The sequence below is a fragment of the Ooceraea biroi genome, chromosome 7 (assembly GCF_003672135.1).
Source record: "Ooceraea biroi isolate clonal line C1 chromosome 7, Obir_v5.4, whole genome shotgun sequence".
NCBI lineage: Eukaryota > Metazoa > Arthropoda > Insecta > Hymenoptera > Formicidae > Ooceraea > Ooceraea biroi.
Genome location: NC_039512.1, coordinates 15,908,748 through 15,934,816, shown reverse-complemented (window position 1 = coordinate 15,934,816; position 26,069 = coordinate 15,908,748). Strand labels below are relative to the sequence as shown.

The following is a 26,069-nucleotide window of genomic DNA, read 5'->3' as shown; positions in this document are numbered from 1 at the left end:
CAAGGTACAGAAACCGAGTCGTAATAACACGAATAACTTCTGGCGCGCTAACTCCACGGGTCATTACGTAACGCCAGGGTTACGGCCGATAATCGTCGGAATACCGATAAGAAGGTCGAGACGCGGAAAAACGTGAATTAGAACGAGCAGTCTGGCGAGATGCGTCGCTTTTGGGTCCAAATGTTGCTGGACTCTTGGCGTGCGCGCGCGAGACACTGATGGCGAGCGATCCGTTTTTTGCGTAGCGTTTTAAATATTTCAAGCGGTCGCGCAAATTGTCCGTGCGAACGCACAATGGCTTTAATTGCGCAGAACGACGAGGAATCGTCGCGCGAGCGACCAGCCTCGAAATACTCGCAATACGTGGGAGTGCTGGTGGGTGAGTTTTGCTCTTAATCCACGCAAACGTGGCGTTGCACTTCGATTTATACGCGCGGATGTTTGCGATCGTGAGACAACACCGTCGAAAAACGCGTGAATGCCCAAGATGCGAAGACTTTTAAATCTCGTGAGAGAATTACAGGTCTACGCGTATAAATGTAATCTGGAATTATTTTATTGTCTCCCTTGGGAACCTTTACAGTAGTCTTCAAAAACTCGAACTTTCACGCGCAATGGCCGCATCAATCCTCGAGCGTCCTAATTTAATTGTCGAGAATTCGTGCCGTAATTGAAACTAGTTCTCTCGATAGACATCTCTTGGCTACGTAATTTAACTTCGCGGCCGCACCGACGTGCCCGTGGTGAATTCTGAGCGGAAAATGTTAAGACCAGCGTAGAGCTAACTCTCGAAGAACACGGAATGCTTTTAACACCAAGATATTCGTCAGAACATATGGGGTGAAATGTCTCTGATATCCACTATATTGTTCATTGTTCAGCGACGCTCGCCGCCTTTTCGATTGGCACGTATTTGTCATGGACGTCGTCCGCCTTGCCGCTCTACAACAAGAACGGCACGCTGCCTGTCAGCGACCAGGAAGGCTCTTGGATTTCCTCTTTGGTCCCGCTCGGTGCTATAACGCTCACCATACCAGCAGGAATGCTGGCGGATAAATTCGGTCGGAAGAAAACGATCTGGGCGACAACCGTGCCCTTATTTCTGTGTTGGTACATTATCGGATTCGCGCAGAGTAAAATATGGTAAGGAAATTTAATTTTGGCGTGAATTTTATTTTAAAAATTTATTATTCATTATTTTCGATGATACAGTAATTAATTATTTTAATAATAATTCATTATTTGTATCATTAATTAATTCTGTATTACAATGAAAAAATATTATGAAAAAAATGTAAAATTTTTATGTTATATCAAAATTATTTTACGTTTAAAGAGATAGTATATATATTTAAATCTTTTTTTTATTTAGTCATACTAATTTGTGCGGAAGAATAAATTATTCCAAATAGCGTAAAGATCCTAATCAAATATCAAAGGCCGCTGCCGGTCGCGTTTTATCCATCAACTGCATTGGCTACGTTTCTCAGCCGGCGGAAGCGATTTTAGTTTGCGGTTTCATTGATTTTCTACTAAAGTTACGTAATCGAGTTTTTCCATCGAAAGGGTTTTTCTGGCTCGGTTTGTGGCTGGGGCGGCATGCGGTGCGGCATCCGTCGTTGTTCCCATGTTCACTTCCGAGATCGCCGAGCAGAGCATCAGGGGCTTGCTTGGCACTATTTTTCAGTTGCAAATTACTGCTGGAATTCTCTTCGCATATGCCACCGGTAAAATGTCACGCTTTTACAAACAGGATTAAACAATGTGCCATTAGTATATTATAGACACAACAGAGTTTAGAAGCATGTTAGATAAACTGTTGTGACTGTGTTATCACTGTATATGCATGTGTACGTGTATATACACGTATCTTCCGTTGCATTGGTCAAAACTAGTAATAACAGTCAATGTTTCTCAAGCTAAATGAGCAAGTTAGAATCCTGGTTGATGCGGTTATCGCTGCGCACTTCTCGTAACTCGTCATGCATGAATGCACAAAATATCAAATGTTTCAACTACATTTCAGATCCACCTGACTGACAGTGAGTGACTGACAGTAGCAATGCAGCATTAACCAAAGTTCTAACTTGCCCATGTAACTCGCAAATTACGATAGAACCTTTAATTAATAATATAGTAGTCGATTAAAATTAAAGTTGCACCAGAGACTGAACAGACTGTGTAAGGACCGTCATGACAGACGTGATATTAAAATTGGAGTCGAAAGTTTTAGAATATACATACCTGCCTTTCTGAAATGATAAGCGTGACACAATGATTTGCAGCTTTTACCGATAGCTTGCACGTTATTGCGGTACTGTGCTCCGTGGCACCAGCTTTGCTTTTGATCTCTTTCCCGTTCATACCGGAATCACCGGCGTGGCTGGTCATGCAAGGTCGGAAAAATGAAGCGAATGACGTGTTAAAACACTTTAGAGGGGCACAATATCACACCGAAGCGGAGTTGACCAGACTGGAGCTCCATGCCTCAGAAATGAGAGCATCCAGAGCTAGCATTATGGACTTGAGAAATTATCAAAAAGCGATTTGCATTACACTCGGTAAATGAATCGTACATTAAGCGAAATCTAATCTAATTTATTTATTATATGTTCCTATTAAAATAATTTGCATTGCGTAATTTATTTAATGCATTAAATAAATTATTTTATTTATTTTATTAAATTCGCATTATTTCAATCCTTAAATTTAATTTTATAGAGTTATGCCACTTATATAACGAGAATAAAAAGTATGGAATTTTATCAGTTATTTAATTTGATGAGTTTTCAGGTTTAATGGTATTCCAGCAACTTTCCGGCGTTAACACTCTGATATTTTACGCAAAGAAAATCTTTGACGGCGCGGGTTCATCTCTAAACTCAAGCACATCGTCGGTGATCGTCGGTACTGTACAAGTGATCGCTACGTATTTCTCAACTATCATGATTGAACGCACCGGAAGGAAATTACTATTGTTCATTAGCGCGTCAGTAATGTCCACTTGTATGTTTACATTGTCGGGCTACTTTCATTTTCAGGTAAGTCCCATAAATCAATTAAAAGTCAATAAAGAATAAATTAAATTAAATATTCAATTAAATATTTGAAATATTACAAATAGTTGTATAATTATAAATAATTAGCCTGTAATTACATAATATAGACTAATATAGCGTATAATATATATATAGACAAAATTATTATTATGATTATTAACATTATTTCTATATAATTGTATAATTTATCTATTTTTCCGTTTTTCCACACTGAAAGATTTCACCTAACAAAGCTTCCGTGATTGTTTCAGAATTCGCACGACCTCTCGGAAGTCTCCTGGATCCCTCTGCTCTCGTTCGCGATATTTATCGTGATTTTCAGTATTGGTTTCGGTCCGATACCGTGGATAATGGTTGGCGAGCTCTTCATGAACAACGTGAAAAGCGCGGCGAGCTCTGCTACTGCGATATGCAATTGGACGCTGGCTTTCCTGGTGACGAAATGCTTCCAGGACATGGTGGATCTCATGGGAATCTCCTCGTCATTTGCTACATTCGGCTTGATAAGTTTAATCGGCACTGTGTTCGTGTCGTTTATGGTGCCGGAGACGAAAGGCAAGAGCGTCGAGGAGATTCAGATCGAATTGTACGGACGTGAAATAGGGTCCCGGGAGAACCAGTGAACGAGACGGGACCAGAATTATCGAGTCAAAGTGTTTCACCATTAAAGTACGAATATACACATACACGTGTCGCTATTTTATAGCACGAGAACTTCATTACTAGTAACCAAAATTAATTAAGATTTAGTACCGACAAGTGAAATTTTCATAATTAAATAGAATCTAAATAAAATATATACTGCGTCTTTTGATATTGCAATCGCATTAATTGTATAACTTTTGAGTCATTTTTACGTTTTAAATGCTTATATTGGAAAATAACATTTATGTAATAATAATATAGTAGAAAATTTTGCTCTCTCTTCTCTCTAAATCATTTGTGGTACTGCTCGTAATACATACCTTGGAACAAACGTATTCCACCATCCAGCTTGTCACTGTAGGTTGCAAAAGACCACAGGTCCGTTTACGCATATTCACATATTTATTTCCATCCGTTTTTTTACGTATTTATACGATATATCACATAATACACGAACCACGCATTTCGAAGTCGATCGGTCATCTCGTCGTCGGATTACAGTCGCGTTGCTAAGACGTTGGATCCATCAGCGAGGGTGGATCGAAAAATCCTGCAAGCAGAGATATATCCTGAGAGGCCGAATCGCTTAGCGCGAGCGTTGCTTGAACAATATCCGCGCGTATTGTTTTATTGTACAATGCAATATGTTATACATCGTACGCGCGGCAACAACGACGTGACACAATGTTTTATCATACATTATCAAGTTTACGCGAGATTATGTAAAAAAACGTAGAAATTATAACGCCATCGAAGAGTCGCAAACTTGCACTGTTATCCCGGCTGTTATCCCGGAGAATCGTTCAAGAACGAGGAAAGAAGGAAGATAGAGAGGAGAAAGAGCGAGAGAAAAAGGGAGACTGGGGGTGAAAGAGGAAACGCCGATTTACATGGGCGCGCGAACGTCGGTTCTATATAGAGGATAACGACATACTTAGCGTATTATCGAGTAGTACACATATATATCGATATGTACATAGGAGGTTTGTGTCGCTCGTTACACATCTGTGCCTCCCGAATGCTCGTACCTCGCGATCGAGCGCGCATCTGTGATCGCGAGTGCAGCCCAACTAATTTTTTACTTTCTCGGAGAATGACTCGCTCGTCCCGGGAATGATTTGCAATCATTTCCTGTATTTCAGCACCGGGTCTCCAATAGCGACGCATAGGACGAATGTATTGCGTTGTGCTATAGCATATAGGTGGTATCGCGGATAACCAGAAATGACCGAAGATGATCAATCGATTGCTCGCGCTTGAAATCGAAAGGGTGCAAAGATCAAAAGCCGTTTTTTAATTTAGTTTATTTACAAAACACGTTGGATCAAATGAATTATATATGCTGCTATAAAATACTAAAATAAAATAATAAGTAACAATTATACGTAATATATATGTAAATATAAAATAATTCTTTGTGTGCAAGAAAAGAAATTGGATAATTTCTCGCGAAGATCTCGTAATTTGCCACGGAATGGCGGAAGAGGCGCATCGATTGAATTCATTGTTCGGTCAGATCATAATTTGGTAAACGACTGGTCACTTTCCGGCAATCCGCGCGTGAGATACACGTAACATTAAATGTGTGAGATGATTGACTTAGTGTGTTCACCGTGATCACTCGCGGAAAGGGTGGACTACTTACGAAAAACAGATCGTTTTAAGCTCTCAATGTAGCCGGAGGAGAAAATTGGCAAAGTGCCGCACACGGAAGCCACGGTTCACCTTCTTTCCTTTGCGCTTTACAAGAGTCGCAGATGAGGCGCCGCGTTCCGAGCCCGACGCGATTAAATCCAATTTCGAGAGGACGCGCATCGCGATGCTCCCTCTGACGCTCCGTTCCCCGTTGATCTCGCCACAATTAAAGCGTAAAGGCGAACCAAATTTACCTGCTTACGTTCTCTTCAACAATAATTGACGAGAAGCGAGGGGATGCAATCCGCCACTTTACTCACCCCGCCTTGATGGCTTCGCGTAAACTCGGTACCGTAAGATTACGCGATTTATCGAGCAGTCAAGTCGAACAACGAATTATGTGCTCGCCTCACCCAGCAGATCACTTGGCTCGCCTCTTTACTGCCCGCGCGATAAACCCACCATCGAGGCGGGATGCAATGCATAACGGTAGACAAGCCAAGTGTCCGGTTTGTTCCTTCAGCGAGAAATACCGGACGAGTCAACTGGTTCGCCCAGCCGATGATTTTGCGTATTTGCGGCGTTAGGGAGGCGCGAGGAACGTTTAAGAACGGCGTGCGAGAGACGGATCGGAAGAGCACGAGGGTGTTTCCAGCCGCTCAGCAAAAGTGCAATTTACACAGCGTGGAATGCTGATGCGGTGTCAGTCTGGCAGAATGGTGAAACACGGATTGGCATGCCAAGTGTCGGAGGACCACGGCTCATCGTCGTCGTCGTCGTCGTCGCTCGACGCGAGGCACGTCTCAAAGCACCGCCGTCATCAGAAGGAGAAAATCCTCGCCTTGGAAGAACGGGGATTAAAAGTGACACGCTGCACGCCGGCTCGGACGCGCCGCTACAATCATCTGGACTCGCTCTGCGAATGGGTCGGCTCCGACGATGGATCCGGATCGGAGTCGTCGATGGAGGTGCCCTGTTGAGCCACGCGGATCGAGTAGCTCGGACTTCGCTCGTTCCTATGGAACAGAACCGTCGAGTCCCGTGAAATAATAAGGAAGCATTGCGAACCCAGCATGAATCGACGTGATAAAGAAAGCACGATATCTGGAGCTAATCAGATTAGAGCCCACAAAATTTATGGGAAACATAACTTTTCACGTATAACGCGATCTAGTAAAGATTCCAAACCGCGGAGTTGACGTACGTACACATATTTTATGCATATATCTATAGTTAATATACAGGGTGAGGCACCTAAAACAGGCCACCTGAATATCTCGGCTGTTATTGGTGATAGAAAAAAATGTGTCAGACCAAACTTGCATGGTTTCGAGGGACACATAATTTGTTCTAAATAGTTTTTTTATTAGGTGGACGCGTAGAGGTCATATGAAGGTTAACTTCGTTTTTTTAAATGGTATGATATGTTTTTTTACGTACCATCTAGTAGAGCGTTTGAAGATGCGCACATTGATCTACGGATCAAAATCATTCAAGGTCACTGAAGGCCAACTTCAAGAGAAAATAATTTACTTTATATTGCCTAGAGTTCTCTGCTATTGAAAATACCGTAAACTCAGAAATGAAAAAGTTCTAGCACTTAGAAATTTTAGCCTTCAGTGACCTTGAATGATTTTGACCCGTAGATCAATGTGCGCATCTTCAAACGCTCTACTTAGTTGGTACGTAAAAAAACATATACCATTTAAAAAAACGAAGTTGACCTTCATATGACCTCTACGCGTCCACCTAATAAAAAATTATTTAGAACAAATTATGTGTCCCTCGAAATCATGCAAGTTTGTTCTGACACATTTTTTTCTATCACCAATAACAGCCGAGATATTCAGGTGGCCTGTTTTAGGTGCCTCACCCTGTATAGTTATATATTATAGTTAACAAATTATAACTATAATATAATTATTTCGATATTTAAAGTGCAGGAAGGTTTCCAAACGTCTTGTTTTATGTTGCGCGAGAAACGTGATTGCGTAAAAATAAATTGCAGTGTCGTTTTCTACCGCAGTAAAAGTGATATATTGCACTTACCTCATTGCCAACTGACTGCCGTCACTGCCACGTCGCAGCGTGTTGGCGCGTTGCATGCAGCACTTGCAACAGATGATCCTCTTGAACGCGAAGCGGAAGTCTTTGCTGAAGAGCGCGTAGATGCAAGGGTTTATCGCGGAATTGAAATATCCTAGCCAGAAAAGAACGCTAAAGACGGTCGGATGGATGCTGTTCGGGAAGAACGCGCGCAGCAGGTACATGCTAAAGAAGGGCAGCCAGCACACGATGAAACCGCCGACGATGATGCCCAGAGTCTTCGCCGCCTTGGTCTCCATGCGGAATCTCTTGGCCTGCACATGATTTTCTTTCATGCATTGACCAATAAAGTACAAGAAAAATGAATTATGTTAAATGTTTTACATTTTGTTTATATTATTCTAAATATTAACGCATGCGATTCAGAGTTCCAACAAGTGAAACTGATATCAGGATTATCTTAGCATTGGCTCGAATAAGAATCGAATTTTTCCAGTGTTTCGAGCATTACTGTATAAGATTTATGTTTGCCAAGTCGCAAACACTGATCGAATACGGCCTGTTTCGGTTTTACTACATTGGAAAAGCGGGTCTGATAGTCGAAGCGTGAAAAGCGCAAACGAGCCGGCATAACAGACGCACTTGGGCCTTTATGTTCCTCTTGCCCAGCTTCATCACCCGCGGTTTCTCCTCGCTGCTCGGCGTCATCTCGCGCAAGGACAACTCGTCACCGGTCACCTGACTCTCGCAGCTGCTCCGTCTGCTCGGTCTCTTGCTGCTGCCCACCCTATTGACTCCACCGACCTGGCGGAAAATTTAACAAGTCCGTCTTTATGATGCCGGTACAGACACATTATGCACACGGCTATAAAATACGAATTCACTTTCGCGCGGAATTTACGGCCGTCGTAAAACAGCCATTCCTTCACGATCTGAGCAATGCCTGAATTACTATCGTCAACAGACGCGTACTTCGATCAGCATCGCCCTCATATTCAGATCATCAGAGATCTAGAAATTGCAAAACCTCAACAAAACGCGACACACGAAACGAAATTCCGCTATAAATTGCAATTTACTCTGCAAATCTTGTGCAAAAGTTTAATTAGTCACACTTAGATGCAAACGCATCATTTTGATTATCATTCGCAGATTTATTTTAGGCAGCTCCGACAATATGTTTGTAAAAATGGCAATTTTTTTAAATCACATAAACTAATCGTAAATAAAACATAATGTTCTTTTAAGACTTGCATACTTGTTACAGTGGAAGTAACATAAGATGCACTTCTTCCCCGCGTATTTATCAACATCGGCGATTATGACGAACATAAAAACCCTCAGCAAAACGGATACGTATCCATCCACACATTCCGCTTTTGTCCGCTTGCAAATCCGCGCGTATGACCTCACCATGTGAGAGAATAATCACGACCGACGATTTAAAACGGCAAATAAAAGCTCGGGTATTCTCTGGTGAAATAAAACAGAGATGAGAGAAAAAGGAAAACTAGCACATTTATATGGCCCAATGGCCCCGTCCGATCGAACGAGTACCTCGGCTTTATTGAACGAAAAAAACTGACCCTTGATTTGTTTCGTTTTGTAAAATGCCGATAACGATTAATCGTCAATAAACAACGGATGCGTACACTCGTACGTACACTCGAAATCGCGCCGACAGGAGTATTGCTAACCGAGAACATGAAATTTGCACACGACCGGCTCACCATGCCCACATTTTTTTTCGAACAGTGAAAACTGTTTGAACAATCACAGTGGGATCGCATGCAATTATGTGGTAGCAGAAAAATAGAAATCTTTTGTAAATTTCTATGAAATATTTTCCAGGAATGGTAAAGAAGCGCGTGTTAAGCGTATCGCAATTGCAGTTCCGCGATAAAAACGATTCCATTATGTTTGCAAAGCAAAATAATTAATTTTTGTAAAGCAGAGATAAAAGAACGACGTTAATGACGCGCTCATTTAGGGAGAGTCGAAGCTTGTCAAGATCTAATTTACCTTGAGGTGAGTGTTTCGCGAGGTCGGACAAAGCTGCGTCTGCGTTTGCCCATTGCTGTAATGGACCGAGATTTGCGAGCATCTCGACGGCGTTCTCTCAAGGGTGTTGCACTTGGTGTTGAGCGTCTCGGTGCTCGGGTAAGAGACCGAGATTTTGATCTTCTCCCGTTTGACGGAGCTGCGGCTGCTCGATTCTGGGCTCCTCGAGTTGCCATTGTTACTGCCGTTATGGTCGCTACCGCGGCCACGGTGTATTCTTAAAGTCAGTCTTTGTTGGTCGAACCTGCACAGAAGGAAGAATTAACTCGCACTTCTATGTAGGCGTTCTATTATGTCGGTGGCATAACGAAGCTCTTGCATAAAGAGGCTTCTTCTTCCGCAAAAAGATGATTCAATGATGTAAGCTTACGAACGAAATGACTGATGAGAGAATACAACGTCGAGAAATATTATTTCAATTACAGAATAACGTAATAAACATAAGAAATTTTGCAGCGTGTAAAGAAAAAGTTAATAAGGCACAATCGTATAAAAAATTTTCTATCGATTTTCTATCTAATTCTATCTATATAATTAGTCATCGATAAGATGCATAAATACAGATTTCTTGTAGGAAAAAGATAATTAATGGTCCACGTGATTCGCACGAAAGCAAAAACGCAAATGAATAATAAAGTTCGATTACACAGAATCATGAAAGCTAGATTCGCCATCGATCGACAATTGATCAACAGACGAAGACTTCGTAAAGTAAAATAAACCGCGAGGCTTACCTGGTGCCGAGCATTTTCGAAGCCTTTGTTGTCCGAAAACCTTGATTGATGGCCCTCGTAGTGGAAACCGCGGCGTTGTATATCCGCCAATAAAAAAACAGCATCACCAGCATCGGTATGTAGAAGGAGCCTAGGGCGCTGCAACAAACGCGTGCGATCGCGATTTCTCGTCATATACTGGTAATCATCGGTTTCCTGATCGATTATCGTATCGTTTTTGCACGTTACGTCCGAACGTGAAGTACCGCAAACGTGAATTCGGCAACCGGCTTTAATAAACGAGCGAGACGGTCCGATCGAGCATGTGTATCGATGTGGGCTCACGCTCGAGTACATTAACGATTTATTAACTTATTGACTGCAACAACGAACGGCGCATATATATATGACCGTCTTGATTGAAGCACGCGCTAATACGATAACGACGTAGAAGTAGAAACAGCTATTGCTAGCGTGGCCTGATCTGCCTGCAGCCTGGGACGGAATCCGATTAGGACATTCCTCGTTACGTATTTAAACTGAATGTTGTTATATCCAATCAAATTAGAAATTATATTTTCGGAGAGAAAATAGAATGTATCATAAAAATGAGAAATAACTGAAAAATTTTGACATATTTTCATCTTGTAAATATAATAATTTAATATACTTCTGTGCTTGTTTTTCTTCAAAATTAATGCATTAATATCGGCCTCATTTTAATTTTATATCGTTATTTCGATATAAAATTTATATCGCACATGCAATATAAATTTTCCAATTTTTTAACGCGTGTGCAACATTGATGTGTTAAAACTTTTATACTCAGGTACTCACTACTTATGCATACTCGTAAGTATAATATATATAAACAATTCAAATAAATCAATTTTTGGGAATGCATATAGATATCAATAGAAAAAAGTCATGCAACGCTTAGAAACGGAAACAGCCGTTTTTAATTCCGTATCTTGACTTACTATCACGCGCGCGCAATGTACGTTAAATTGGTTTTCTTTCTCTCTGGTATGATAGCTACCTGTAAATGACGTAGCCGGTGTCGTTGGTCAATTCGCAGATCCATGGGCACGGCTTTATCGGCACGAGTATAGTGGTGGTGTTGGACGGGCTATATAGAGGAAACGTCATGTTGTACGTGGGATGTGACTACGAAACAGAGGAAGCGATTAAACGTGCGTAAAAACGATCTGGCGACAGTCGGACAACGATTGAAAATCACCCCGAAACGACGTGCGACAACACGAAGGTGAATTAGCCACGTTTCCTACATACCCGTTTGTCTCTCAAGCCCACCAGAGGTGGAAGGCAAATCACGAAACTGAAAACCCAAACGCAGGCTATCAACACTCTGGCCCTCGTCGTCGACATAATCTGGATTTATGGAAATAGAAAAGAAAGTTTTACTATCAGAGAAAACGCGCGTGCATCTTTTTGTCGTCATAATTATTACGCAATTTTTATTATTGTACAAATGTGTCGCGCTGGATGATCAGATCGATTGATGCGTAATGTACGCGTTAGATCTCGAGATAATCAGTTTCATAACTAGTACTTGCCTGAGGATAACTGACTGGCCTGGTCACGGCCAAGTACCTATCCAAGCTGATGGCGCATAAATTCAATATTGATGCCGTGCACATCCAAACGTCAACCGCTAGCCACACGGAGCACCAGATATCTCCATATATCCAAACCTTTCGTGAGAGAGATTTAAGAGGAATATATTCAAAATGTCAATGCATTCTTTTGTCGCATTATTTAGTATAGTGAGTTTTAAAAGCATACGAAATGCGAGTCATGAAAATTCTATTCTTTATTTAATTTCAAGTAACTGAATACGAACTTTATTTTAACATTCAGTGTCAATCAAGATTTTATATGCGAAAAATTAAAATGTAATAAATTCCAAATTCGATAAAAAGTCGTTTAACATTCTCATTAGCTCTTATCCTTATAATCTCTGTACGCGAGAGAATTCTATTTATAATTTTATGCGTCATATACATATTATAAAACTGTTTAGAAATTAACAAAGATATGTGTGTAAATTTCCAATTTCTTGATCTTTCAATATTTTTCGTATTACACAGCACACAAATCTGTCTCGAATTCTAGTAAACTCTAGATTTAAAATGGGTTTTGAACATGATAAAGTTCGCAAGTGGTAAGAAGATTATGCGCGTATCATAGTCATCAGTCTGCGTCTCTTTATTCGGAAAATATGGCTGACAGATAAGATGTGGGTCGGGCACGTGTCAATCGTCGGATCGATTCTCATTCAGGTCGATGGCGATGTAACCATATACAATGGATTGCCGTGCACTGCATGCGGCATGTCCGCACACGTCCAGCACCGAATGTTGCACGCACAATGCATTCGCATAATGACGGGCGATACAAGGTGCGCCTCTCCACGGGACAGCACAACCACCTGTTCCAAATTAGCTTTGGCTAGTAGTAGTGTTACGTGTGCCACCGATATTGGAATTCAGTAATTAACCCTCATTATTTACCATCAGATTCGCTACGATTGCTACGATAGCTATATAACTCGCGCAATTGCAACTGAATCAATCATGTCCGCACTGCTTCCTTACAAAATTTATCGATCCTTTTTTTATCTTTTCTACTCACGAGTCGCGACTAATTACGGTTTCTAAAAGTTTCACCTTCCAAGATTTCTTGGCTTTTGCGAGTATTTATTGACTTAAGGAATTTTAGGCACTTTTTATTGAAAAAAAGGATTTTCCCAGTCGAATTCGAAATAAAAGAATTTATCGCTGATAGTAGGATCGAAAATGTAATTTTGTGATAATTTTTACACAGAAAACTAACAATAAGAGTATAAAAATATTCTTTATATTTTGCTATATTCGTTGCACCAAATACCTTGGGGAAAATTGCACGTCGCTTAATTCCTTAATGTTCCAATAAGTTCATAATTATTATGTTGTATTATTTTTACGTTGGAGCATGCATATCGATTTGCATACTACATGCAAATGCATTGTGCATCGTCGTTTCATTGAAAACCCTCGTTATTATTCTTCTCCTTGCGTCTCTGTAAGAATACTCGCGTTGCCATCACTCGACCAATTTCACAGCCGGAAGGAGAGAGCGAGGAGGAAGAAAGACCTTTCAAGGTAAAGGATCGTATCGTGATAAGTACGCGGAGAACGAGAAGGAGAAGAACTAACTTGCGCTATATCGTGTAAACTCCAGTTAAATGGAGCACCTCGTTCTGGCCCGAGCTAAGAGAAACTCGCGCCGTTTCCATACCCGTACTATCCACCACCCACCGACCGTTGTTCCCGGGTCCCCGGTGAACATCCGCACGCACACATCTCCACACGTGAATATCACGAAAATCCAGGCTGGAAGGACCGAATGGAAAAGCCAGCAAACTGTTGCGCCCTCCGGGGATCCCACTTAAACCGGCGCAGCGCGTTCGGTGATTTCGGAATAACACGCTGTGGCACTACGTCATCTGATCGTTTCCTGACTTTTTCAAATTGTATTGATATATCGATGACGTGATATATCAAGAGATAATATTACATTTTTGTAAAATATAGGAAACTATCCCCTATTCCATCATGAGAAATAGAGGGCTTGGTTTTTGATCAATGATGTTTCTCACGGAAAGAGAGACGAGATGGAGAGATCGTGTCTCGGAAATATAATAATATCTTATCTTGCGGGGCTTAATTTCGATGAGAAATACCTATCGTGCAGGAGAAGGTATCTCAATATTTCTCAATTGCGAAAGAAAGAGTGGATAATTTTAAGAGAAATTGGTTCGTACCATGTAAGACGCGTCGAGTACATGAAAGATAGGAAGTATTACCGTAGCGATTTATATTATAAGATTGGAGAAAATGTGCAGTTTTATGAGATTACAGCGCTATAAAGGTTTCAAGCGAGTTTCGAGGAAGCGGAAGAGCTGGGAACCGTGATGCTCGCAAAATCCGGCATAGAAAAAGACGTATGAATTCTATATTGTTAATATATTGAATTTCTCAAATTCTCGAACTGATGTTATAAAGTTAGCTGCATTTTCCAATCTATAAATGCGTGCGCACTTTTGTTAGTCAGTGCAATCCGTTTCGCAAGCAATGTCCGCTCTGGTGAAACTTTACGTATTTCGAAATTACTATTGAGAAAAAGGTATTGCGATTCGACAATTCCGCACACCCTGTTTTAACTGCAAAAACATTTCATTCCTGTTGAATCTGACTGTTGAAAATTGCGCATTATCGAGCAGTCAATACATGAAATTTCATTGACAAGTAATTTATCGTTGTAGCCTGTCATGTTGCATGTCATAACGTCACTAAAATTGATGGTATTGTGTTGGGTCGTTACGTGATCTAAAAAATACTGATCGCAACGAATTAAGCGCTGTCGATTCAAGATGTGAAGACCGATGTTTTGGACTTAAATGCAATGTAAAATGTGAAATGTCATCGGTCGAATATATTATAATTGCGATATGATATATAAACTTTACCGACCGTTTCCTTTTCATTTTCCATAGTTATTTATGCTAAAACTTTAAATATTCCGATACCTACATGTTTATGAAATAGTTATATATATATAATTATTTTTATGTATAACAATTATGGCACGCTGCATTTACATAATTTATAATAATAATAATAATTTTATAATTTTACGTAACAAAGTCACATCGAGTCGTTTAGATTAAGATTAATTTCCTTCTTCTCAATTCTACTGTTCGTTATATCCTAATGTTAATTAAGATTAACGAAAGGACTCACCTTGAAGACCTCCCAGGTTGCGCTGAACGGCAAGACGGCGACGCCGACCATCAGATCAGCGACGGCCAGACTCACGATAAACATATTCGTCACGTTTCTCAGTTTGGTGGTGCAAAAGACAGCCGATATAACCAGAATGTTACCTAGCACCACCATGACATCGACGATCGCCAGGACGATTAAGGTAACCACGTTCCACACGCTGTACCACTCGACGCCGTCGTACAAAGCAGCGCATGCGGTGGCGTTCAGCTCTCGCATTTTAGTTAACTCTCGCGGTCCTCAGATGCGCCCATGCGATCCTGTCGAAGGACTCCGAAGAACTTGGTACACGGCGATGACTGCGATCGCAAGTGCAAACTCGGAGAGACATTTCGTGCCGTATCACGGAATCGTGGTTCTTCCACATAAATATTAATAAATATTAACACTTAATTATATTTATCGGCTATCGACACTAATCTTTGCAGTTTTCACACGAAACACGGTCCACCACCGGGAATAATAATAATCGAAAATTCCGCAATCGATTAAGTCGCAAGACTAGAACTGGAAAAAACTCGCCGTTTATCTCGTGGTTCCTGAGCCCGAAGATAATCTATCGACTAGTTTTACGCTCGATTAAGTTGATCGTGTTTTTTCATTGATTTAGAATGCTCAAGTTCGCCAAGCAAAATACACTCGCTGCTGTTTCGACGTAATCGTAATTCACGCACAATCGACTCTTTCTTCCCCCGGTATTCTCGTTCACCGAAAATTTGTGAGACTTTTATCAAGCATTATTAATTGGTAAAAGTCGATATTTCCACAATTGTGCTTAGGGGAGCTCGTACGTGCACGTTGAATGAATGGCGAGGCAGTCGATCGTACCGTGCGTTAGTCAATCTGATGCTTTGATTTTGCGGTTTGTAAGCGCGATCGCGAAACGTTGTTTCGGGTAATCGATAGCACTCACTCACTCGCTGTATATGCTGTTGCTCGCGTTGCACCTTGGATGTAGTCTAACGTTACACGGTCTTCGAACTGTGTTTTAGACACCGTTAAGGGTATCGGATTCAGCGAACTTCGATCTTCTTGTCTGCGTTTCGTTGAATGTTCTGCGGCTCACCTCTTCGTCTCCATTTCCCAGCCATCCCGAATTCCCCATTTACAATCCAATTGCGTTATCAGACACCAGACCTCATGAATTCAATCACCGCGAATTTTCAAACGCCACCTTACTCTTCCTCTTTTTTATCACCAATTTATCGCTCGAGTCACAGATTTGAGCAGAACTTTAATGATCCTCCTCGTCTCAAATCCTTCACAGCAGTTCTTTTATTCTCCGCTAGATCCGAAATCGCTCAGCAGCAACTGAAAACGATACCTCGATTCTGTAAACGATACCTCGATTCTACCACACGCGGGGATGATTTCGCTGACGCAACGTGACTCAACGGACAGCGGATCCTCGACGTCGCTGAAACTCAGAGAGTGGAACTGGAGACGGGGTTGCTTCTCGTCAATCGTTCGTCAACGTCGTGATCTATATTGTCACGCGAGTCACGTGCAGCGCAGAGTTTCGCTAAGGATTCCCTTAAAAAAAGTCGTAGCGATGCAAGGTGAATCCCAGCGAACGTCAAGGCGACCCGATAACACTGCTGGTCTGATGGTCGTACATGCCTCTCGCTTCTTCTTTTTTCCTCCCGCGAACGTATCGAGGTCGCTTGCAGTACCTTGCAACCCCGAAAGCCGCCTTGTCCCCCGCTGTATTGCTTCGACTGCACTTCTCGTTTCTTCGTGCACGCCACCCGCAACGATCACGTACTCGCCCTCCTCCTTCTCTTCCCCTTTCGACTTTACCCTCTCGCAATGGTGCTCCTCCCCCCGTTACTAAATCGAATCCAGCGGGAAGTCTTCGGCTGCTCGTTCCGCTCGAGAGAGATCGACGTTATCCTACCAGGAATTGAAAACAGCGTCGTCGCCTCTATTAGGCGCGGTTGGCATACTCTCTTCGAATTTTACCGGCGTCGAAACGACCGACCGTCCTTTCTTCTATCTCCACCCGCTTTCTGATTCCCGATAAGAGGTGACTCGGCCCTTGGAGGAGCTGTGAGCGAGCCTTGGTAGAAATCGATGACCGCCTCGGAAAGTCCTAATTGTACACTTGACACTCTTGCCTCGCCTAGATGTATCGTGAATACCAGGTATACACGAAACTTCTTCGCGCAAAGAATTTTAAAGTGGACAAAATTCTGCTTTTTCTGAAATTGTTGTGCTTTGTTGTTCTCACTGTGGTGATAATAATAATAAAAATTCCGGAATCTAATTTCCTCGAACAATCGCTGAAGGAAGGTGCAAATTCGCGACGTCGCGTCATTAAACAAACTCCCAGCTCTTGCACTTACTCGTGTCTGCCACGTTATTTAAGAACGCACGATTCCTGTATAGATGTCTTTGGACGAAAAAGAACACTCTTAACGAGATTTTCACGTTTGAACACACACACACACACACACACACGATCTGACGATCTGACGACACGGGCAGATTACGCGCTGAGACTGTTATGGATGAAAATTATTCTTCCCTTAAATCTCGCTCTTCTCCTGACGTCAGCAAAGCAGCGATTCCTATTGCTTGCTTTGCAATCGAGCGTCCGTTTTCCGCTCAGCCCAACGACGAATATTTTACGATCCTTCGTCGAGCGAAAATCCCTATTCTACGACCTTTGTCTTCTTTCGCGCCGAGAGAATCTCCATTACGACGAGCGCGTATGAACGGGCCGCTCGTTAAGCTCTCGGTAGAATGTAAAAATCGGATTGCTCTCATCGTTCTTCATATTTCATGACTTCGAAAAGTGGGATTGGAGAGGGAGGTGGAGGAAAGAGTGAAAATTATTTCTCTTGCCGGCCTCTTCCGCCGCTATTTCGATTAAATTCCTTCAACTTTCGCTTCGCTTCGTCGTTTGCACCCTGCAGAAACGTCGTGCCAGATCTCTCCGTCGATCTCGTCCGATCCCTTCTGATCCCCCGCGACAGAATTTACTGTCTCTTCCTAATAATCACGTCCTGCCTATTCGATCGATCGGCATGTCGGACGGACGCGAAGACGGTGATCCTCGACACGAATCAGGATTCTTTCATTGGTTCTTGCCACTCGTTCGTTCTCGTCGAACGTATATCGGCAATCGCGGAGGCGCCGTTTCTCCCGAGTCCGAGGATATACGTGCTGCCCTTAACAAACGACGCCACGGGCTCGCTCGCACCGGTATCCGTCCGCCTCAAGTCTCGAAATTCAGGACGCCCCACGCGCGCGCGCTCGTCCCTCAGGATTACGCTCTTGGCGCAATGAATTTACTGTTACGTGGCCGACTGGAAATTGTAACCCACCCCTGCACTCTTCCCGCCCTTTTCACGTCCCTTCGCCCGCCGGCGTTGCTCGGGAAAAGGGCAACCTGATGAGACAGCGGATGCTTCTTCAGCGACTTCCGGAAGGACGATCACGTGCTGCCACGAATGGCGAGAATCGGGTTTTCCACGCAGTTATTCGCGATCTCCGATCGTTTGCTGACGCAATGCAGGTCGCCGAATCGATACCGAAGATACTAAAAATTCCCGCAGTGTCCGTGTAGATCAATTTCGCCTCCCTTTCAACGGCCCTCTGCTTTTCCCTTTTTTTCAGACGTGCGTGGGCGTTTTATTCGCTCTCGGAGGTCCTTGATCTCGTATCGTATCCCCCGCGATTGTTTTCGCAAAACAAACTGATGAAAAAAAGACCAGGAAGCTCAGGATCGTCCGACCGACTCACAGAATTTCACTCCAACTCTGAAGAGTTCACACTCTTGCTTCCAGATTGCTCTTCTTTCTTTCCACTTCGACGAATGGCGCTCTTAAAAAACGATCTTTACTTTAAACAATATCCTTTACTTATCGAGCGCAATGCTGAACTTAATCGCGAATAGTTCTTTCCGGTTGGTGATGTTTCTTGCGTGCGTTTTTTTAACTTCTCTATTTTCGCCTCGTCGATTTTTGTCGGATTTTGTGTCTTCCGCGGAATCAAATGAGGCGCCGGTTCGATGGCGCTCCTTGTTCGCGCTTTCTAATTCAAGTTCGCGAAAGTGACCGAATCTGAATCTTTCATTCAGTTGTCCGGATCCTCACCTGGTTGTTTCGAGTTATCCCTGTGCGATTGCGCGATATCGCTTCTTTCTTCTCCCTGATTTATTCCGCCTGTTCTTTCCTCTTTCTCTTTTCTTTTTCGTGGGCGATCGGTTAAAGTGTCCAATACAACTGCTTATTATTTTCTCTCGTACTTCTCGCGAACAAGAGAAGACGCTGAAACGTTACATGAATTTTCAATTATCCCTGTTCGCAGTTTCCACGGCGTTCCCACGGGTTTTCTTTAATTACATCGCTTCTACGCGCTGATCTAATATGCCGAATGAATTTCCAACGATCCCTCTTGGTCGGGGGATTTATTCCTCGAGTTGCGCAAAACGCCGAATGAATTTTCGATGAGTTTGCCGCTACTTCGTCGCTTTTCCGCCTTGCGGAAGTCCGTCTGTTATGTCTGGAGTATCTCTAGACGAGAAACTGTGTAGTACCATTACGAAGATAGTTAATTGCCGCCTCTAAAGCGGTAATTGAAAAATAATCGGCGAGTTTTCAAGCAGATCCGTACTACGTTGCCTTCGTGTAGAAACTTTAGCGTTCACTCCAGTCTTGGCTAGCTGAATATTGAAATGTCATCTATTTATTACACAGGCTTAGCTCTATCTCTCTCTTTCTCGAGTGCGTCAAAAAAATCGTGCAGATTTTTCTCCCGGAAATTGTCGACTTAAATTATCACGTTTAAAAAGATCACGTTAATTACTGCCGGCGTTTGGTCTTACGCGGTTGAATTCTCAGCAGAATTTCCTTCCACCTTCTCAATCACGTAGCGCACATGTATCTTCATTGAAATACCGAGTGAAAATCTCAATTTCAATCCACCTCTATCCCTTTGTACTCGATGTGCCGAATCTCAACCGAATCATCCGCACGAATTTTTTGTTAACTTTTCGCTAAATTTTGCGTTTCTACTCCCCCCAATCGATCCCCCTTTCCTCCTCCTTAATTGCCCTTTCCGTGACTGTTCCGCCGCTCGATTTTCCTCCCTCTCAATCCAAACGTTTAAAATGCTCGCTCGCTCGCGGGTAATAACATTTCTCTTTCCCTTTATCTTCTTTTCAGATATCTCCTCTCGACCGCTCGCGCTTTTTAATTGTTATTCTCCTTCAATTATTATCCTGACTACTTAGGTATTATAAAGCGCTGAGTCTTGCGAATCCTCTCGTTCTCATTGACGATGGCCTCTTGTGAAATTTTGTCGCGTCAATGCGGCAAAATAGTTTCGAGCCTGTTCCCGCTATTGGACGACCCAAGTGCCACTCGAACTTTCGATCGTCGGCAATCCTCTTCTTCGGCAAGCCTCCAAGTAGTGCTTCTAGCTTCTCCTCTCGACCGAGAATATAGATCTCGACGGAATCGCGGATCCACGAGGTCTTCCTGGGTTTTGCTAACTTTCAGGAACTCGCGATTGCTCGTCGACGACGCAGGGAAGACCACCATACGAGCGAGTTGTCGAACGTAATTAGTCGCGAATCGGAGCGCATCGAGCTCATCCGGCGAATATTCTCGCGTTGTGATCGCGTTTCGTCCGCGTCGCCTCCGTGCGCGCGATCGTTACTCGACGATGTTGCTCCGAGATTCGCGCGTGATGCATCTTGCTCGCTCCACGATGAGGATGCCCGTCGTCATTTGTATGCAACGGCGCCCTGCAACGACGCTAATAAACACGAACGCGAAAGAAGCAACGGGAGTATCCGCGATTGCGAGATCCGCTCGCTCCAATAATCCCTCGGTATCGGCGAGGTCGTAGCCAAGGCATACAGATCCCGATTAACGTTTACAGTGCTAATGTTTACACGATAATACGTTTATCGCGCGACAAAATACAATAACCACGGTAACAACGATCGATCTAGTCGGTTGACGTCGCGATTTACATTTACGACGACGTTCCAGGCTCGCTCTGTTTTCTCGCTGGAAAAGTCGGCGAGAGGAAGTCTATCTCGATCAGTCTTAACGATTTCCGCACCTTCGAGTCTCCGGTCGTCGGGGTCTACGAGTAAAAATCACAGCCAGTGAAGTGAAATTACGCTCGTCGATCGTCACCGTGATCGCGTATCGTGCGCATACGCGCGCGTACGTATGTTTTCCTTCTATTCTTCTCTCCTTGGACTTTTCCGTCGATTTTTCCGTCGACCTGCGTCCTGAGTACACTCGAGTGCGCTAAGTTATCTTCCGGTATCTGGCGCACTGTCTATATCTGAGTAAACGGAAGAGCGCAGCCTTCTTGATGCGCTTCGATCGCATTATTTTGCTCGATCCGCTCTTGCTCGACCTAGACCGCTCTAGGAGACCCTTCCGAGGTAATGCGCGTAATACATCCCACGGGCACGCACTTCTCTTAAGATTTATTCCGTCCCCGAGCGACAGCGCCTGCAAAAGAAAACAGAAAAATCCCCTTAGCTTGGCAAGAACCATCGAAACCATCGGCCATCGAATAACAACTGCGATCGACCATTTAATTCTGATAACGACGACAAGATTGTATTTACAGGCAAATGCCCGGCCATAACTCAGCTACCGTTTTTCCTTACTCGACAAAGATGTTTCACGGAATATATTTCATCTTGAGAAAGAACAAGATTTCTCTTTAATCCTTTCTTCTCTGGTCGAGTAAATTATCTTCTGATCTTCGTTTCTTGCATCGAAACCTACATGTGTATGTGGGTGGTACGCATCTCGAGTTGAAAAGAGATCTCCCACGTCATGAAAATAAATCGAAAATATAAAACAGTTTAATTTCGTTTTATCTCTTGGATAGTCTGGAAAATTAATTCCGATTGAAAAATTAATAATATATTTCCTCTTTTTTAAGCTTAGTCAGTCCGACCTTTCCTTTGCACATACGTGCTATATAAATAATAATTATATATTTGAAATTAAGATAAAATAAATTTTTTAATATAATATAAATGTTCTAATTCTTGAATTACTCAATTATTTACGTTAATGATATTCATTACGTTTTTAACTAACAAAGAAAATACTGAATAATGCTGATATTATTTCGCTACGATTATCTTTGTCTAGCAATCCAGCTTTGCCTGAAATTCCAGCGCTGTTACGTGACTTTCGAATCTACATTGGATTCTGTGAACAAATTTGGTAGTTCTCTGTTAGCAAACCAGTCGGGTATACAGGAAACGGAACGGCGTGCGCGAAGTCGATAGAGGATTCGGTTCAAAGACTAGATGGAATTGAACGTAGATGAATGGCGACAAGCCCGGGCGAGCGAAAAGAGAAGCCGATGTGCGACAATGGCCACTCTCAAATGCGGAATATACGCGTTGGCGGATCCTGGGAATGAAGGTCATCGATCTATTACCGCTCGGTGCCGTTACGCGCGCGTTTCCTTCACTAAAAATTGCGATTCGCGCAACGCGAGCTTCCCTCGATAATTTCATACGATGAAACCACACACGTCAGATGGAAGCGATGAAAATTAAATCGAAAACATGCGCGCACACGCATTTCGGGTATTTTGGCAGTAATAAACGCTCGCACTTTGCCCGTTCGAACGATGTAAAATTTTCCGCGTACATAAAGTTTTATCCGCGCGCAATTACGCGGCAACTTTCAACTTTATCCGTGTTTGAGCGTACGCGTAAAAGCGGACGATAAATATTTCCATGTGTGCATTTATGAATTTATACGTCGAAATGTTTCGTAATTTTGTCCGCATGAGCAAACGTATTTGCAACGTTGATTACAGGCAGAACTGAAAGAGCAGAGAGAGAGAAAGAGAAAGAGATTTTTGGGAATCGAATAAAATATATATACTGTACTGTAATATTTCTCGTTGTCACGCGTCGCCTTGTACGCCAGCAAGTCACAGTTACAGATAGTCCCGTTTCTTCTTCATCTTTTTTTTAAATTGCTATTGAGTGTACACCTGGTGCATCCGAGTGAAGCACCCGCTCGATAGGAACGTTTGACGTAATTCATTGGAAACGATCGAGACTCGAATTCGACATTTCTGACAAGAGAGACTATTTCGTACATATATATATATATATATATCTGTATATAATTTACAGTAAAATGTAATGTGTAATATTTATTATTATATAATTATAATATAACACATAGATCTCGGATTTGATCATGACTCGCAACTATAATAATTGACATAGTGCTCTCAGCTCTTTTTTTTCTACTCTTTTGTCGCATGAAGATGACATTCTCTCGTTATAATTTTATTATAATGTTATTATAATAACAATCGTTATAATTTAAAAAATAATAAATACAGGACACACAACGCATATTGCTAACTCAAAATACATTATACATGATTACGACAATTAACATACGTTCGGTCAACTTTGGTCTGAAATTAAATATCGTATAGTAATATCATTAAAAATATACAAAATTAATTTCTGAGTGCACATTTAATAGAGTAACAGGTAATTGTTCATTAAATTCTCATTTTTAATACGGCTTCTGACTTTTGGCCTTTATGAATACGTTATTATCCCTCAAGCCCTTTATATTAAAATTACGTTACGCGTATATGTAATAGACAATTACATTGTTCACATTTTATCTAGAACTTCATTTATATTGTCTCCCATTTTCATTTCATAATATGATACACAGTTTTAATCTTTCAAACCTGCTTTTTATTCCCTCAAATACCCTTTTTACTCGTATTTTGCACGTAAGTACTGGATAATTACGAGTTATAAGGGAACTCGACACTGACACTCGTTTTTCCGTTACCTTATATTTATTGCTATTACGCAAAAAAGAGAGAAATCGACATCGCACACAAAGCATTAATTACACGTCGGGTTGTTTGTCTTCTCGTTATAGCCGTACGCACTCGTGAACACGGCAAAGAGAACGCAAACGGAAAGTACCAAATGATAGACATAGCACATACGTGATGCATCAGGTACGTACGTATACATTTGCAACCATGAAAAACAGTGAAGCGTGGAAATACATCGAATGCCGAGAGAGAGAACATTAACTTTACAACTCGAATCCAGCAAAGGCATTTTCGTCTACTAACTATCTTCCCTCTTATGTCATTGTAAATATGTGTGAAGACATAAGCCATTTCTCCTCATTCAGTTTCGTTATTTTGACTTTCAACTCGCTCTCTGCACAATGCTTTTCATATTATTTTATTTATATCTTGATTATTATTTGTTATTCCATATCATGTTCAAATAAAGTATAAAAAGCCAAAAGAGCTGTTATAATTTCAATAAATGCAATAAATGCTTATTCATGTATGGTCCTTGTTGTTTATTCATGAAATAATATAATGATATAATATTTTCAAAAATGGTGGATGGATAGTTAACGAAATAGTTAACGACATGAGTAATTCCGAAAATTTTCATTTACGTTGCTGCGAGAAAGAAGTCCAGATAAATATTAATAATATATCGAAATTTAAGTGGTTCAATATAAGGAACAGCATCTGCGAGATACTGCAGAGAGGCCTTACAGAGCATTCGTATTTAAGTACGTGTTCATCGTATATGCATGCACATCGGCTTGCGAAAAGGAACGGCCCTTTATGCGAAGTTGCGCGCGCGAATAGGGATGGTTGTATGCAAGTGCATGGCGTGTTTTTAGTCTATCCTGGAAGCGTGAATTTTCAACCGTTCTTGTGTTTGCAGAAGCTCGAAGCAGCCGAGAGGGTCAAAAAGCGTCTTCTACGAGGAAAAAATCTGGTTGAATCTTCTTGTTAACATGTATACGTGTCAATACATATTTTATCTTTGATAGCGATCATTTTTCGACGAGCGGCTTACGAGAAATCCAGGTTCAATTTTCATAATTAAGATTAACTCGGCCGAACTGCCCCTAATTCGACTCCGTGCGATTTCTCACGCCATTCCGCGAGATTGACTTTTAATCGGCGCGTGGTATAGCCTTTCTCACTGGAGTCATTACTATGGAATCATGCTAAAGTAGCGCAAGACCATTTTAACGAGCCCGAAAACTTAAAATTACTAAATTCATTGGTGAAAACTTCCGGAACGTTACGTAGCTGCGCTATCTTTCCGTAACATTCATTTCGGCGGCGTACATAAATTTCCCTTCGTATCTTTCCGTAAGACTCGCTTTCGCAATCCCGCATAAATTTCGAGGCGCGACCTCGATATTGGGATCAAAGTGTCGATCGAATTTCCTCCTCTTTCCTATTCTTATCCCTAAAAAGAATCACTCGTTTTCGTCGGAGAAAAGTTCTTTCTTCCAGAATCTCGCGAGATCGCACATCGATAATTAATGATGGTAATCGAAATCGTAAAATCTCTGCGCGAATCGCGATGAGACGCGCAAAATATAATAAACGTGCACGGCGCAAATCAATATGCCGCAAAACAGACCAAGATGATCGACATATGTTTCTGAGAGAATATCTTACTGCGAAACACGTCACGTTTTTAAAAGCTCAGAATGTGCAGAGCGTTATCGCGTTGCGTGCGTCGATATACTTCGATATATTTCAATATACTTTTCTCGAGAGTGGTTGCGCTCGAGAGCATTTCCAAGAGCATCTTCGTGTAAAATCACGTCCTGTAAGGAGATTAATGCAAAGGTGCACAAATCTTTTTCCTGATGCACAACATTTTACATACGTTTAGTTAAATACACAATGCGCTACTTTATATGAATTGTAAAGCAAGTAGGTTCCGTTTGTAAAAACGAAAAGAGATTTTTATGACATAAAGCAATTTGCTTAATATGTTCCTTTGATTTTTATCTTGCACAAACTATATCATTCTGCAGCTTGGTGATACAACGCGCATAATTGAAGTTTTGAGAAAATAAAATAATGATTTACAAGTAATTAATTTTCTTTTAATATATTAATATATTAAATATTTTATTCAAAGTAATGTAATACAATTTTTCATTAAATTTTGAATATTAAACAAAATAATAATATTTTCCAGACCAGACATTCATACATTTATCTGGATTATC

At 41.8% G+C, this 26,069-nt stretch overlaps 2 protein-coding genes across 13 annotated transcripts in view; one reads left to right on the top strand and one right to left on the bottom strand.

The window, feature by feature from the left end:
• Window positions 1-294: 294 nt before the first annotated feature.
• Window positions 295-3,856, top strand: LOC105274718 (facilitated trehalose transporter Tret1). The gene is made up of 6 exons (XM_026971432.1): window positions 295-379; window positions 882-1,143; window positions 1,567-1,727; window positions 2,286-2,561; window positions 2,794-3,041; window positions 3,311-3,856. The coding sequence occupies exons 1-6, from the start codon at window positions 295-297 to the stop codon at window positions 3,680-3,682; spliced, it is 1,404 nt and encodes a 467-aa protein (XP_026827233.1). The 3' UTR covers window positions 3,683-3,856.
• Window positions 3,857-4,090: 234 nt separating this feature from the next.
• Window positions 4,091-26,069, bottom strand: part of LOC105274726 (octopamine receptor Oamb) — a 101,191-nt gene continuing 79,212 nt past the window's right edge. For 9 of the 12 annotated variants that reach the window (XM_026971426.1, XM_026971429.1, XM_026971427.1 and 6 more), the window contains 9 exons: window positions 14,965-21,488; window positions 11,737-11,874; window positions 11,453-11,551; window positions 11,199-11,326; window positions 10,181-10,318; window positions 9,408-9,690; window positions 8,028-8,189; window positions 7,389-7,699; window positions 4,091-6,355 (listed from right to left, as the gene is read on the bottom strand). In XM_026971426.1, coding sequence (XP_026827227.1) covers window positions 6,241-6,355; window positions 7,389-7,699; window positions 8,028-8,189; window positions 9,408-9,690; window positions 10,181-10,318; window positions 11,199-11,326; window positions 11,453-11,551; window positions 11,737-11,874; window positions 14,965-15,225 — 1,635 coding nt within the window. In that variant the 5' untranslated portion in view covers window positions 15,226-21,488 and the 3' untranslated portion in view covers window positions 4,091-6,240. The remainder of the gene's footprint in view (window positions 6,356-7,388; window positions 7,700-8,027; window positions 8,190-9,407; window positions 9,691-10,180; window positions 10,319-11,198; window positions 11,327-11,452; window positions 11,552-11,736; window positions 11,875-14,964; window positions 21,489-26,069) is intronic. The other 3 variants (XR_893122.2, XR_893123.2, XM_011331086.3) reach the window with 3 other exon arrangements.

Excerpts from the sequence above, each read along its gene's own strand:
- LOC105274718 (XM_026971432.1), top strand. The coding sequence starts at position 295 with ATGGCTTTAATTGCGCAGAACGACGAGGAATCGTCGCGCGAGCGACCA. Across the intron at positions 1,144-1,566 it reads TTCGCGCAGAGTAAAATATG|GGTTTTTCTGGCTCGGTTTG; the intron begins GTAAGGAAATTT and ends TTCCATCGAAAG. Across the intron at positions 3,042-3,310 it reads CGGGCTACTTTCATTTTCAG|AATTCGCACGACCTCTCGGA; the intron begins GTAAGTCCCATA and ends TGATTGTTTCAG.